This window comes from Phytophthora sojae, assembly GCF_000149755.1.
Source record: "Phytophthora sojae unplaced genomic scaffold PHYSOscaffold_11, whole genome shotgun sequence".
NCBI classification, from domain to species: domain Eukaryota; phylum Oomycota; class Peronosporomycetes; order Peronosporales; family Peronosporaceae; genus Phytophthora; species Phytophthora sojae.
Window position 1 is genome coordinate 16311 of NW_009258125.1, and position 16191 is coordinate 32501.

General features: G+C 56.2%; 3 protein-coding genes across 3 annotated transcripts; 1 reads left to right on the top strand and 2 right to left on the bottom strand.

The window, feature by feature from the left end:
* Nucleotides 1–10283: 10283 nt before the first annotated feature.
* On the bottom strand, nt 10284–10682 carry PHYSODRAFT_415079 (hypothetical protein; the record flags this gene model as incomplete). The annotated part of the gene is made up of 1 exon (XM_009537689.1): nt 10284–10682. A coding segment is annotated over one exon (399 nt), but the record flags the coding sequence as incomplete, so codon positions are not given.
* A 1316-nt stretch (nt 10683–11998) lies between these two features.
* PHYSODRAFT_527661 (hypothetical protein) lies at nt 11999–12214 on the bottom strand (the record flags this gene model as incomplete). The annotated part of the gene is made up of 1 exon (XM_009537690.1): nt 11999–12214. A coding segment is annotated over one exon (216 nt), but the record flags the coding sequence as incomplete, so codon positions are not given.
* Nucleotides 12215–14266: 2052 nt separating this feature from the next.
* On the top strand, nt 14267–16101 carry PHYSODRAFT_565022 (hypothetical protein; the record flags this gene model as incomplete). Its single annotated transcript, XM_009537691.1, has 1 exon — nt 14267–16101. Exon 1 carries the CDS (start codon nt 14296–14298, stop codon nt 16099–16101), a length of 1806 nt encoding a protein of 601 aa, XP_009535986.1. The 5' UTR covers nt 14267–14295.
* Nucleotides 16102–16191: the final 90 nt, after the last annotated feature.

Genomic DNA, 16191 nt, shown 5'->3' on the forward strand with positions numbered 1-16191 from the left:
TCTGACGACGGATGAGGTGAAGATCGATGATATCAAGGTGGGAGATCTGGAGTTCAACACCCCGGAGGAGATCGATCGGCTGCGAAAGAAGATCTGGCACAGGAATCACCTGCTGATCGGCAAGGGCAATGCACTTCCCCCAGCAGCCCGGGGCGTCACCTGCGACATCGACGTGGGCGACGCGAAGCCGATCGCTCCACGTGTCCGGAAAGTTGCCCCTCAGTTCGTGGAGAAGGTGTCCGAGCTGATCAAGGGATTATTGTCAGCCAAGATGATTCGGAAATCTCGATCACCGTGGGCCTCGCCGATCGTCGTGATCATCAAGAAGAACGGCGTGGATATCCGACTCTGCATCGATTATCGGCTCGTCAACAGTCTAACCAGGCTGATGGTATATCCGATGCCCTTGATCAACGATTTGCTGGAGGATCTGGATAAGGTACTCTGGTATTGCTCTTTGGACATGGCTAGTGGATTCTGGGTGGTGACAATGACCGATCGAGCTCGTGCGATCTCGGCCTTTATCACCCACCTGGGTCTGTTCGAGTGGAACGGATGCCGTTCGGCTTGAAGAACGCTCCTCAGATCTACCAGCGACTTCTGGACGACGCGTTGTATGGGTTCACCAGGATCCCGCGATCGTCGGACTGTGAAGTCACTACGGACTTGATCGAGTCAGGAGAACCAGAAGATCCGGGGCGTCCATCAGTGCTAGGTCGCAGATCGTACATTGACGACATTCTGGTGACGGCCGGGTCATGGGACGAGCTGTGTGATCGCGTGGATCACCTGCTGGACGCTTGTGATAAGTGGAACCTCTCGATCAGTGTGGAGAAGAGCTCTTGGGGGATGCGTAAGGTGGACTATCTGGGACATCGTGTGTCGAACGACGGGCTAGAGGCCAATCCGAAGGATCTCACGGCTCTGACTGATCTGCCGTTCCCCGGATCGCTCCGATCGATGCAGTCATTCTTGGGCAGTCTCAATTATTACAGCCGTTTCTTGGAAGATTACGCGATCTACGCGGTGATCCTGTACGAACTGCGCGAGGTGGACTTCGCCGAGCTGAAGAAACGCCCCGATCTGCGCCAGATCCTGGATCGTCAAGTACCGAACTTAGTGGATACGGACCCAGTGAACCCCGATCGGACTCCATCAGTTCCTGAAGTCGGTGTAGCCGATGAACGCTGGATCCGTGCTCATCGTGCCTTTTCGACCCTGAAGATGAAGATCGCGACGACACCGATCCTGCGGCACTTCGATCGCGATCGGACTCCGGTCGTGATTGTGTATGCCAGTGACTGGGCGATCTCGGCCGCATTGATGCAGGAGCACGACCAGATCTATCATCCCGTTACTTTCGCCAGTCGAACGCTGAAGTCGAATGACTGAATTACAATGTGGTGGAGAAAGAAGTGCTGGCGCTGTTACGGATCCTGGACCTGAACTATAACATGCTGGTTGGACGATCCATCCGGGTCTTGACCCGACACTCGACGTTGGCGTGGCTGTTCCGATCATCCGGTCTTTAAGGCCGATTGGGCCAGTGGGCTGCACTCCTATCGCCCTGGACACTGGAGATCACGAAGTACGCCAAGGGAGAGGACGAGATATTGGGGGCGAACGCCGATAGTATTACGCCTCGATCGGATATGGACGACGCGTTGATCGCGATCGCGCCGAAGAAAGAACCCCGGCGGAAGATTCAAGCCCCGATCCCGACTGTGCGCGTGGATGAAGAGCTGCTGGTAATAAGTTTCGATGGATCCGCCCGCGTCAAGCGAGGCGGGGGCGCGTACAGTGCAATCTTGTGGAAGTTACCCGAATGGAGTGTGGTGAAGGCTCGATCGGGCTATGCTGAAGGGCTGACTGTAAACGAGGCAGAGTATCATGGTCTGTTGTTGGGTTTCGACCTCCCTGACGGCATAGATCAAGGCAGGATAGTGGTCTGCGGTGATTCCAACCTGGTGATCCGACAAGTACGGGGCGAGATCGAAGCAAAGCACCTAAGCTGACATTGTTGAAGCAAAAGGTGCTGGATCGACTACGGAACTGGCCAGATCACGAGCTGTTACATGTGAAACGAGACTGGAACGGAAGTGCGGACAGCCTGGCCAGTGCAGCACTCCAACGTGAAGGGGGCGTCGTCGTCGAGGAGGATGCCGATCATGGGGATCTAGTGACACTGAACCGACTTGATGAGATCCTGGTCGCCCGGTCGGATGAGTCAATCGCCCGACTATCGCCGATGACGACCCGATCGGGCACCAGATCACGGCCGAACCCGACCGTCATGCAGGAGGAGTTCGTGCGAGGGTTGCGGATCGATCGGATTCGTCGAGCACAGGATGAAGAAATGTGGATCGCGGGTATGAAGAAGTATCTGATGGGAGATGTGGCTGATCTGACACAGGATGAGGCTCGATCCTATGGCAACCTCGCAGCGGACTACGAGATCGACGGTGATAATCTGCTGTTCTATTGCCCACCCTCCAAGCGATCGGATGCAGATCGAGATGGACTGATGAGACTGGTAGCACCGGAGACGCTGCATCAAGACATCCTGCATCACTATCACTCCACTCTGGAAGGCGGACACCAGGGGACCGGGCGTACATACCAGCGGATCCGCGATCACTTTCACTGGAGAGGTCTCTTCAGAAGTGTGCAGAAGTATGTCGGTGAATGTGTCGACTGCGAGACCGGCAAAGGACGACCCACGATCAGGGGCGAGTCGCCGGGAAACATCCAGGCGACATACCCGTTCCAGATCATAGCAATGGATCACATACCTTCGCTACCCACGTCGTACAAGGGTAATACGGGACTGTTGATCTGGGTCGATCTGTTCACGGGATGCGTGATCGCGAAGGCCAGTTCCTCCCGAACGGCGCAGACGATCACCGAATCTTACGAAGAGTGCGTGTTCCGGCGATTTGGTGCTAGCGAGGTGATCAGGCACGATCGAGAGCCGGGATTTATGGCTGACTTCTTCTTTAACAAGATCCTGGGTATGCGCCAGCGAGCGACGATGGCATATCGACCTCAGGCTAACGGTACTGCAGAGCGAATAGTACAGACGGCGACGAGAGCCCTGAAGATGTTCGTGGAGGATCTGGATCAGAGAGATTGGGATGAGTACGCAGAGCGATTGACCTTCGCGATCAACACGGCTCAAGATCGGGTCCGTGGGGACTCCCCTGTTTATCTGGTGCATGAATGGGATCCTCGATCGACGCTCGAGGCAACGATACCTTTGGGTAGTACCCGGACTCGGGATCGGGATCCTCGACGGTGGCGTTATCGGATCCAGAAGCACTACGATCAGGCTCGAAGTCAGGTGAATGCTCGACTACGCGAGGCGATTGCGGATCGGGCCGATCGACACAATGAAGAAGTTCGACCGCACTCGATCGAAGCTGGATCTCAGGTGTGGCTGTACCTGGATCGTGTGAAAGAGGGGTATGCCCGGAAGCTGGCTCACCTGTGGCACGGCCCGTTCCGTGTGGCGGAGAAGGTGAACAAGTACACGATGAAGCTTCAGATCGCTGGTACGGACTATCACCTATTCCCGATCGTGCATTTTTCGAAGCTGAAGTTGGTCAGGGACTTCCCCGATCGACCGCAGATCGCACTCACGGTGGACAAAGCAGATTGACTCGATTTCGACGAAGTCTTACTTCCGGAGGACAGCTGGGCCCCAGATGGAGACTCGAACGAGTACGAAGTGGAGAAGATCACGGATACGAGAACAGGTCGCAGGACTCGGTATGGCCGGACGTATCGAGAGTTCCTGGTACACTGTAAGGGTTATGACGAGCCTGACTGGGTTGACGAGGCTGATCTCAACTGTGGAGCTTTGTTGCACGAGTTCCTTCGAGATCGCGTGAACCGGAACCGATTTGGCGCGATGCAGTCTCACGAAGAAGAGTGAGATCGGACCGCCAGGGCGAGCTGGCCGCCTTGGTGAGTGACGGATCGACGGGGAGGCCGTTGATCGGAGGAAGGGGTTTTATATTCGATATGATTGTGTGCATATGAATGCAGATCGGATGATTATGGAGCAACTACAAGGCGCTACGACGACGGATCTGGGCTGATCGGGTTGGTGGCGAAAGGTGGTATGACGATGGATCTGGACTGATCGGGTTGGTGACGACGGATTGACTTGAGAGAGGTGACCAACAGTGACGAAGATTACGGTGGTGTTTATTGATCCGAGACGTTCATGCTACGAAGATGCGCGATCGGCCTCCAAAAATCGAAGATTTCACGACAGACGAGCTGACCAGCTGGACGCTGAATTCGATCATCCGAGCTGGGGGATGCTGTTGTTGCTGCAGACACTCTGTATTGGGGATAAGTTCGTTGAGGAGACACGCGATCGGCTGTTCCAGATGATCCTGGGGCGGTAGCAACCTTTGGGTCCTGCCGGTGATCGTCGGTGCCCGCCTCGATCAAGCGGAGTAATAGGTTTCACGACGAAGTCTGAGCCGTTGATACTGGGATGGTGAAGTCTTGTCCGCAGTGAGCCGCCGTGCGGCCCGACTTACGGACAGGGGGCGGTTGTGGTGAAGCACCGAACAAGAATTTCCAACTGCGATGACATCAAGAGACATGGTGGCAGAACGATAGGCAGGGATCAGGCTGCGGTCGCGGATCAAGAGGGTCTATCGAGAGATCTCAAGCGATTGGATAACGTCGACGCGTAAGGCAACACATATGTCAAGACAGATTACGGGCGATCGCGCTTGGACTGCGGCGTGATTCGACGTAGACCCAAGCCCGGATCGACGACCAATCTCGCAGATCTAGGGCGGCCGAGGACATAAGAGGACGGATCGGCAGCGCACGGCAACTCGCACAGGTCATCGATCGGGAGCTGATCGCCGATCGCCGATCGGGATCGATCGTGGATCAGGAGACGATCGTGGATCGGGAGCCGATCGTGGATCGATCGTGGATCAGGAGGCGATCGTGGATCGCCGATCGGGGTCGATCGTGGATTAGGAGCCGGTCGTGGATCGCCGATCGACCCGGATGGGAAGCACATGGGGGCGAAGCCAGGGCAAGAATCCAGTAATCGTTTGGTTGTAGGATGGTAAGCAAGATGGTAGCAGTAGGGAGAGACCAGCTAAACATAAACGAGAAGAGAATTTGCGCGGTACAACGCAAGTGGCCTGGAAACGCGGCGAGGAAGCACATATTAGCCTCGACCAGCGTACGTCGTGGGGAATCTAATTGGCCCCACCCGTGATCCAAGACTGCCGAGTCCCTGTGATTCCTTCTCGAGAAGAGAATTTGCACCAAAGAGCACAAGTCCCCCAAGGCGTCAAGTCCCAGGAACTACATTGGCCTCGGCAAGCATCGACACTTTGGGTAGTGAACTAGCGGTACGGTTAAGACTGGATTAATACATTGGCCAGCTTGACCTACTCTAGTGACCTATCTCTTGTGTGCAAGTCCTCGATCAACCGGGTACTGCTTGGCCGGCGATCGCTGCGTCTCTCAATCGACCTCGATCCCGCTATAGGAAGTGGCAAGCAACTCAGGAAAGGAAGGAACACACCCGGAAAGGCAACTACAGGCCTTGGATCTACTCCAGGCCGACCGATCGAAGCGAACAACCCTCGATCGGAGCGTATACTCGGACGCAGAGCGAAGACTACCGCGCTGCTCCACAAACTATCCCCGCGTCACGCCAAGACACTCGATCTTCACCAAGTGCTGCATCTTCGGAGCCCAGAGAGAGCAGATCCAGCCCGCCGAGCGGTACACAAGGTGAGAACAAGTTCAGCCGATCACGGATCGTTGGGGGACCCCCTCCGTTAGTCGGTGTCTGGGCGCTGGTGGGAAGCTTGATCAGGCCTTAACCAGATTTTGGCCGATCCCGCTACACCACAACTTCTCTGGCCCACATAAGAAACAACACTTCGGTTTTCTGGACATAACTATTTACAAAAAAATCGTTCGGCGACTCGCAATACCTCAACCGAAAGCTGCGCATTTGCTCCGTTTCACGCTATGATTTAAAAAAATCTAGCAGCAGAAAGAAAAGAGAAACAGTCTTTTATCTGAAGTCCGTTTTAGGCAACATTAGGTTTTTTAGCGAGGTGACGTCAAATATTAGCGATATTAGAAAATAAAATATCAGCGTAATCGCGAGTGACTGCTTTACCCTTATGTTCGGTTGTCGATGTTGTAGCGCCTGTTGGAGACGAGTTAGAAGGGCTACAGTTTTGAGGTTTTTCTACGCGATTATCTCGACATGCGCAGACCCACTTATTTTGGCCAATAGTAAGCTGAAACAGTTGATTATACCCAATCATATGTGACATGTGGTCCACATCAAATTGAGGTTTAATGTTGTTTCTTAAGTGGGCCAGAGAAGTAGATTAAAAAAAATAGTGCGCCAATGCGCTAAAGTGTCTCTTCATAGCGCCGACTTGGTTATTGCCGCTTGCTGGGGCTGCGGTCTAAAGTTATGTTGCTTTGCCATCTGCAACCGAAGCAACCGTGAACAGTAGTTTACGATCACGTGTACTGTCGCCGAGGTTCGGATGTTCTCAGCCGAGCCGAGCTCTCTTGCCACCTCATTCGATGGCAAGCAATGGCTCTCTCGCGCTCTCTCTTTCAGGCGCCTCCGCACACAGCGCTACGTCTGATGCCGCCGACAACTTCCTGCACCAACAAGCAGCAAAGTCGGTAGAAACCCGCACATTCAAGTGCCCATTTCTGTCAAAATGGGCCAAATAACCTCAAGAGCCAGCTGGCTCTCATTCTAGCAACTTATCAATGTATACCCTTATGTATCGCATTTGTGTCTAAAAAGAAAATATACACTGTTCACCTCTACAACTACATTTACCTTTAGTATCATCTACTTTCTCACAAGCTTAGTATCACAGTGCACAACTGTACTCGCCGTTCCCGCGAGGTTTTACCGCCGCGGCCGGCCGCATACTCGCGAGAGTGTGGAAGTGACGGGGGGAAGCGAAGGAGGAAGGAAGCCGCGGAGGAAGGAAGCAGCGAAGCGAAGGAAGGCGGAGAGAGGAGAGTGTACGGCCCCCAGGCAACAGCGCAGGCGTCGGCCATGAATCCCGACCTCATGACGGTGCTCAGCATGCGCCAGAAGGAGATGTCCTACCACCAGCTCGCGCTCGCGTCCGCCCCGACGACCGCCGCCGCCGCCGCGTTCGGCGCGCTCTCGCCGCTGCAGTCGCCGCTCAAGACGCCGGCGCCGCACTCCCCGGACTCGGTGCGCCAGCTGCCGCTCGCGCTCGGCCTGCAGACGGCGGCCTTCGAGCAGTTCGGCTTCACGTGGCACTGGATCGTCGAGGTGGCGGCCCACTTCGCGCTGCAGCGACAGACCGCGCACTTCGCCAACCAGTACGCGCAGGTGCTGCTGCGCCGCCGCGCGGCCGCCTCGCAGCAGGGCGGCAGCTACGCGACAGGCTACGGCGACGACGTGCGCCACACGCAGCGCCAGCTCCGCGTGCTGGGGCTGGCCTGCGTCTTCATGGCGGCCAAGATCGAAGAGGTCCACCCGCCCAAGGCGGCCGAGCTGGTCGCCTTCTTGGCCGAGAGGGGCGGCACCCAACTGGCGGCGGAGGATCTCGCGCGTCTTGAAGTGGATTATGTTGTGGTAGGTACTAGAGCAGCAGTACTCTAGGGAGGGGGCAGCAGGAGTGAGCGAGCACCTTGCTTGCTGCACCTGCTGGTAGATGGCAGACAGATGGGTGGCGATGGATTTTTAACGCTGTTCTTATGTGGCTGGTGATCTACAGGAGCTGCAGTGGAACCTGCACCCGACGACGCCCTACGCGTGGCTGCTCTTCATGGTGGCGGGCGGCTCGGCCGACCAGCGCCCGCTGGACACGATGGGCGACTTTGTCAACCCGGCGCGCAACCCGTCCGGCACCAAGGAGCTGTTCGTGAACGCCATCCGCCTGGTGGACATCGCGCTGCTCGACTACCAGGCCATCGAGTACTGGCCCAGTGTGCTGGCGGGCGCCGCGCTGCTGATCGTGGACTCGGCGCTCGACTTTATGTTCGTGGCGCAGTTCCTGCAGCTTGACCCCAACGTGCTCTGGGAGTGCAAGTCGTGGCTCTACACCATGGCTTACGGGGTGTGCGACCTGGAGGCCGCCAGCACGCAGGCGAAGGACCGCTGGGCCAAGGTGCCGGCGGAGGAGCTGCTGTTTATTCAGTCCCAGGTCGTGGTGCCCAGCCACCTCGCCTGCGGGCTTCTGCGCCCGGATCATGTCGTGGATCTATACTCCGCTGGCATCAACACATCGTTCGGAAAGAGCTACGGCTTCGAGACGTGCCCGTCGCCGTGCTCGCCGAGCGACAGCTACGCCGTCGTGGCGCCTCCTGTTCCTACGTGCATGTGCAAGGGCAACTACCACACGTGCGGAGGAGAGGACACGACGGGTCCACACGTTTACCACTTCAAGTACGGCTGGCAGGGTATTGAAACGGGACTCATGGCGGAGCCGAACTTTGGCAACCAGCAAGAGCAGTGCATGCAGTACCCCTAAGTGGGGGTATTGCTATAAACCAACGGGGGGAGACAGAGGAAGGAAGGAGCAGAATGAGGGTGGGAGACGCAAGAACAGTGAAGTGGAAAGAGCAAGGCTCGTGATCTTGATTGAAGCAAGGGAGCGAACGAGCTGGTGACCTGCATGGCTCACTCGCTAGCTCGCTGCCGCATTTTTTTTCCTGAGGAAAAAGAGGGTGGGAGATAACACAAAAATCAAAACAGACTCGGCAAGGCCTCGCACGAGGAACCGACCGGCCAAAAACCTCGGGCAAGACAACAAACTACTGAAAACATGAGCGAACAATGACAACCGACTGGGATGGTAGAAGACGCGCGTGGAGCGATCTAGAGCATCTTCTCTCATCCTGGCGGGGAACCTGTTGATTCACACTGCAAGTCGAACAGCACAACGATTTTTTACACTGCACAACGAAGACGACAACGACCCAGCGCCAGCCCAAGCGTGAAGTGCATTTCTTGCGACGCTCCGATGGAATGCACCTTTCAGTCTCTTCGTATACATGGTTAGCAACTCCCCAGCACCAGACACACTCGATTTTCAGGTGAGAACTCGGTGTCAATATGAGCTCGAGTGTTCTGGTGATGGTGCCAACAACTTATTGCCGCGCGAATCCTTTTTATTTACTCTTCGTTGTGTTTTATTTTCTCAATCCCAGCTCGAGCAAAGGCAACAATACATGTTTGTTGCCTTCACTCCCACCACCAAGGCTGTGAGAGTACGCTTGGAATCGCTGCAACCAAGTCTTGTGTTGGCACGGCATACATTAGTTTCGGTTTTTCTCTTTAGCACACCAGTTCTCACAGCTTAAGCATTGATAGCTGGAGGTTGGAATGCAGCAGGTATCTGCAGCTTTGTATGCTTCTTCGCCCAGAATCCTGTTCTTTTGTTCGACGCGGCGCCTGTAGCTGGCAGCAACACGCCGGTCCAAGCAGCAGCGTTCAGCTTCATTTGAGCCCGACGCGCGCGCTCAGCCTCCTCTTCTGCTGCACGTCGCTCGCGTTCCTCACGCAAACGCACAGCCTCAGCCATCTCCTGCTTCTGCAGCTTGCGTCGGCTACGAATCTCGGCTTCGCGTAGAGCATCGTCTGTAGCTGCCACGGCAGTGCGGCGCCTCTTTTCCGTGCGCGCCATTTCCTCTTCGCGCCGTGCACGTTTGCGCCGCTTTTCTTCAGCCTTGCGCTCCTGCTTGTTCATGCGCTCCATGTTTGGTCTGCTAGGCATGAGCTGCAATTTCACCCGAGTAGCTGTAGCGTCAGAGGCACTGGCATCCTCGCGCGAGCCATTGCCGCCGCCGACAACAACCGTTCCGACAACTGAGGTTGCAGTAACAACAGGAGCTGCAGCGGCAGCGCTTTTGCTCGGGGTTGCAGCACTTGCTGCTTGGCTGCTTGAAACCGCCGCGACAGCACCACCGTCACTACTTCGCCCTTTGCTGCTCTTGTGATGATGCTTGTGATGGTGCTTGTGCCCCGACTCGCTGTCTGCTGACGAATGGTGGTGGTGTTTGTGGATCTTCTTCTCACGCTCACCACCGACCACTGGGGTATCGCTTCGCTTCCGCTTCGCGTCATTCACCCGCTCCTTGCGCAGCAACTCGCGGCGGCGAGTCTTTTCCGTCACTTCCAATGTAACATCTCCCCACAAATCCTCCACCACGCTAAGCATGTGCACAGCTGCTGAGTACACACTCCATCCTTCGCGATCCTTGTCCGCACGGTTGTATATCATTGCATTCTCGAAGGTCAATCGCACGTCCCGGATAAATTCTCCGTGCGCCTTGTACTCGAACTCATTGAGCTTCTCTGCAATCGTCGTCAAGTCCATGGGTGTCTTGATGATTTCGAAATAGTCCGTCGAAAGTGCTGGAAACAGCACCCGCACAGGCTTCCGGAAAGGCCAACAGTTCTTGTCGTGCTTCTGGCTGTTCAGAACCCTCAGTAGTTTTTGGCACTCCTTGGCCTTGAGTTCAACTGGCACAGTATTCACAAACTCCGCACGCTCACGCCTTAGCTGGTTGCGCTTGGCACGACTCTGCTCTCCGGACAATTCTGGAGCAGGGACAATCTGCAATTCAGCGCACAACGAATCGAAATACCACATCAAGTGAGCAGACATATCGCGCACTTGAATCGATGCCGGATCGTCCGCGCAGTTGAACTTGACGGCGTTCTGAAAAATAAGCCGGCCCTTTCGTAGGAACTCTGCCTGCGTCAATCCATGTACATGGAGTTGTTCGCGCAACGTCCGCAGGTCCATGGGCTCAGCGATCAGGCTCGTGTACTCGCTTGCCAACTGCGGGAAGACCTCCAGCAGCGGATGATTGAAGTGCAACTTCGCCACTTGCTCGATTTTACCCAGACGGTTTAGAACGCGGTCGCAGGCAGCCTCCCACGAGCTAAGGTCCGATTTCTTCTGCTTCTTGCTCTTTTTGCTAGATGCCGAGCTCGAAGCGACGTGCGGCTCAACCAACCCTCTCTTCGAGGCGATTGCGGGGGCTGCACTTGATGGCACAGTGGGCGGTGACTTTAGTGGACGAGCCGCCGACGCAGAAGCAGGAGCGGGTGGAGCCAATGTGTGCGTTGCTGCTGGCGTAGTAGAAGAAAGGGGGACTGGGGCCGTCGTTGACGAGCTTGGCAGAGCGCCCAATCCTGCTTCCTGTAGGAATGACACCGATGAATACCAATGTTAGCAGATATACTCTCATCTCGATCATAATCATAACATACCTGTGCACTGGAGCTCGACTTGGATCGTTCCTTCTTGTCCTTCTTGTCACGCTTTTTCTCCTTGTCTTTCTTCTTCTTTTTCTCTTTCTTCTCCTTTTTCTCCTTCTTCCTCTTCTCTTTCATTTCCTTGCGCAACCTTTTCGCTTCCTCCGGAGTCAGCCCCGCTACATTAGTAGTGCTATCAGGAGGCAACTCCTTGGGCGCCACAGATGAAAAGGTCGTGGGTGCTGGAACAGAGGTAGTCTTCACTTGAGTTGCCGGCTTCATCGTAGCCACCGGCGTTGCTGTCATGGTAACCGCGGGCTCACTCTTTGGTAGCTTTCTGCTGATGACGGGCTCTACTTCCCTTTTCGGATCGCGGGCAGATGTAACACCACTCGAGGTTGTCGCTGAAGACGTAGGTAAAGGCCTCTTGGTTGGAGACGGCGCTGGGGATTTCTTCACTGGTTTCTGGATCGAAGATGACGCCATTGCTGCGGTAGAGCTGTGCACCTTGGGCTCGGAAACCACGCGTGCTGGTGGCGGTGCTGTCTTGGGTTTAGTCGCAGACGCCGAGGATACTGATGCTGCTTGAGCCGAATGGGTCGGCGTATGAGTGGGTCCATTTACCATACCATCCAGAGGGCCAAGCTTTTCGTTACAGAGCTCCACGAAATAGTTTCGCAAATTGGTGGCCATCGCGCGAATGTCAGCACCTTCGACTGGATCACTATTGTACTTGTGACAGTTGGAAAAAATCAAATGCACGTCAGCACTGAACTCGTCAACACTGCCGTACCGGTCGCTTTTAAGCTTGCGCTCAATTTTGGCGAAATCCATCGGCTCCGAGACAATAGTTAAATAGTCTGGGTACTTGGTTGTGTCCACAGCAGTCAAGAATGGCCCAGCAGTTTTGATTTCAACACCTCGGAATCCTTTCATCTTGTGACTTCGAAGCTGCTTCATAATACCCAAACAAATGTCCTTTTCAGGAAGGCCCCCCGTTGACTCGCGCGACTTCGATGACTTTGACGACTTGGACGACGACTTCTTCTTAACCTTTTCGTAGTCGCCCCCAGGTGCAGTGACCACAGGTGCAGGTGGTAATTGCGCGGAAGAAGAATGAGTCGTAGCAGAAATCGCCTTGACCTTTGACGACGAAGATGACGAAGACCGATGCTTATCTTTAGATGTTGCGCTGCTGCTGCTGGCTGAAGAACCGAAGGTCGCGCTGCGTGTATGCAAAACGCGTAGCAATGTCTCCGCCGACTCACAGTATGTTTGCCCCTGGGGGTCAGGCTTCCAATAGCGGATACAGTTATCAAACACGAGCTTCATACCGGCAATAAACTCGGACACGTGCTTGTACTCGCCCAAGTGCAAGCGTGATGATACCGTACCAATGTCCATGGGCTCCTTGACCGTTTTATAGTAGTTGTACGGGATTTGGTCAGGCGAATCATAGTACGACTCGATGGGGTACTTGAACCATTGTGCTGTCTCCTGCCCATCCGTCCGATGTGCAAGAATCTCCTGGAGGATCTGGTGGCATTTCCACCGCTCCGGAACACCAGGCCATGAACCGCCAATCTTCACAAACAGACCTTCGAAAAGTTTCATCAGGGTGACGGCGTGGTTCCGCATCACTTTGCTTAGGATGACGTCACTGTTGTACACTAAGCAGTTCGAGAAAATCAGCCGCATGTCGTACGCAAACGCATCGATCGTGGCGTAGCTTCCACTGCGAAGCTTCTTCTGGACGCCATACAGATGCATGCGGTTCGGGACTTTAATGCGATAGTCCGGGAAATGGGTCAGATCCACCGGTTGCAGGAACGGCGCGGCAGGACTAATAGCCCCCTCCTTATACTTGATCAGCTTCATCAGCACTGTCAGGCACGCCGTCACCTCCGAATCCGACATCTTGGCTCCACTAACAGCGCTGCTCGAAGTCGACTCTCGCTTCATCACTGAGCTACTGCTCTGGGGAACAGCTGAAACAGGAGCTGCAGGGGTGGCTGACCGCTCTGCAGAGCGCTCCACAACCTTCGACGACTCCTTGGTCGGGATAACACTAGAAGACGACGCCACAGCTCCGCTCTCGTGCTCGCTTCGTTGAGATTTCTTCTTGCTCTCGCCACTGCTGGAGCTCGAGTGTCTGTGCTCGCGGTCCTTCTCCCTGTCCTTGCTCTTCTTCTTCGATTTCTTGGATTTTTTCTCCTTCTTGCTGTGTTTGTGCTTGTGCTTGCTGCCCTCCTCTCCTTCCTCGCGGTGGTGGTGGTGGCTGCTACTGCTGCTGTGGTGACTGCTGCTGCTGCTGTGGTGGTGATGGTGCGAAGACGAGGAGGAGGAGCCCACAGCTTCCCCGTCCCGCCTGCCGTCGCCATCGCCGCCTCCTTCCGCCTTGCGCTTCTCCTCCTTCGCCTCGCGATGCGCCGCCTTGGCCGCCGCCACGGCCGCGTCGTCCGCCCTGAAGACGCTGTCGATGGCCTTGGCGTAGGCCGTCTCGAACACGCGCAGGAGGTGCTGCGCCGCCGCGTAGACCGAGCCCTTGACGTCCTGGTCCTGCTTGTTGTACAGCAGCGCGTTGTGGAAGACAAGGCGCACGTCCCTCGCGAACTTCTCGTGCGACTTGAAGCGGCAGCGCGAGGGCTTGGAGCCCAGGTTCTTCTTGATGGTGCCCAGGTCCATGGGCCGCTTGACCACCTGGTCGTAGCCCGCGATGTCCACGGGCGTCATGAACACCCAGGACCAGCTCTCCTGCACGCGCGGGTTCGTCAGCAGCTCCAGCAGCCGCACGCACTCGGCATGGGCCGCCTCCGAGATCATGGCCGGCGCGAGACGACAATCACTCTCGCTCTCCTTCCTCCCTCACAAGTTCCATAATGGGCGCAGACCGGGGCTTCCCGCCTTCAAAAATCGTCTGCGATTGGTCGAAACTGGGATATATTCTGCCAATGCAAACTCGGAGCCAACAACCGGAAGAGCACCAAGGGCAATACACTGTAAGAGCGAGCGGAGCGATGGCGTCGGCGGGGGGCGAGCGCCTGTCGAGCAGCGACTTCAAGAAGAAGCGCGAGATCGAGGAGGCGCGCAAGAACGGCACGCTGCCGCCCGAGCAGGATGCGGACGGCAACCTCATCAACCCGCACAACCCCGAGTACATCAGCAAGCGGCCGTGGTATCTGGGCGACTCGGGGCCGTCGCTCAAGCACCAGACGCTGCAGCACCAGGCGCACCTGCTGTCCATCCACGAGGCCGACGAGCTCTACCTCAAGGGCCGCAAGCAGCAGCAGCACGCGGCCTCGGGCGCCGGCAGACAGCGCAAGTGGCGCAAGGGCGCGTGCAAGAACTGCGGCGCCATGAGCCACAAGACCAACGAGTGCGTCGAGCGCCCGCGCAAGGTCGGCGCCTGGAAGACCAACAAGGACCTCAAGAGCGACGACGTGGTTGTGGACGTGCGCTCCGAGAAGTTCGGCAAGCTCGCGTTCGACGCCAAGCGCGACCAGTGGCTCGGCTACGACCCCAAGGAGCACGCCAAGACCATCGAGCGGTACGAGAAGGTGGACGAGGCGCGCAAGAAGCTGCGCGCCGAGGAGATCAACAAGAAGCTCAAGGAGTCGGCCGACAAGAAGAAGGAGAAGAAGGCGCGGAAGGACAAGGACAAGGACAAAACGGACGACCACGACACGGGATCCGACTCGGACTCGGACTACGAGTCGGACATGGAGTCCGAGGACGAGGAGTTCCGCGACCACGACGAAGGACCCATGTTCACGGAGCGTGTGGCTCGGCAGGGAGGAGTGGGCGGCGCCCAGATGAAGACGACGGTGCGCAATCTGCGTATCCGCGAAGACACGGCCAAGTACCTGCGCAACTTGAACCCGAACTCGGCCTACTACGACCCTAAGACGCGGTCCATGCGTGACAATCCGAACCCGGAGCTGAACCCTGAGGATACGACATACATTGGCGACAACGTGGCGCGCTACACGGGTGATGCCCAGAAGCTGGCGTCTGCGCAGCTTTTCGCGTGGGAGGCATACTCCAAGGGTACGGACATCCACCCGCTTGCAAACCCTTCGCAGGCCGAGTTCCTCAAGAAGCAGTACGAAGAGAAGAAGGCTGCGCTCGAGAAGGAGAAGAGTCGCAAGATTCTTGACAAGTATGGCGGCCAAGAGCACCTGGAAGCGCCGCCCAAGGAGCTTCTGCTGGCGCAGAGTGAACACTACGTTGAGTACTCACGCGACGGGCGCGTTGTCAAGGGTCGTGAACGGGCACCCGTGCGCTCCAAGTACATCGAGGATGCGTTCGAGAACAACCACACAAGCATTTGGGGCTCGTGGTTTGACCGCAGTGAAATGGCGTGGGGATACGCCTGCTGTCACTCGAAGGTCCGCAAGTCCTACTGCACGGGTGACGACGGAAAGAAGGCACTCGAGGAGTCGAAGACTGCGAACGTTGAACGCGCAATGCTCAAGCCTCAGGAGAAACTTGAGCCTGGTCAAACTGACGGGTCGGAGGCTGCACAGGCGGGTGGTGTCATCAGCAAGCGCAGCGAAATGTACGGCGAAAATATTGCACCTGAGCTAAATGAAAAGAAGCTCAAGAAGGCCATCAAGAAGGCGGCGAAGGAGAAGAAGAAACAGGCTGAAGTGGACGACAAGAAGCGCAAGTACAACTCCATGGGCAACTACGAGGTGAACGCGGAGGAGATGGAGGCGTACAAACTGCTCAAGTCACGCGGTGAAGACCCCATGGCCAAAGTTCTTGGCAGCGACGTATTGCTCGAGGAAAATGACGACAACGCCAAACGGGCACGGCGCTAATACTTTGTATTAAACACGCAACTCTTTCGGCATGATGGCCAAGTTGCGTTGGGTATCGATAGTAGCAAGCCTCTGAACAACAAAGTGTCC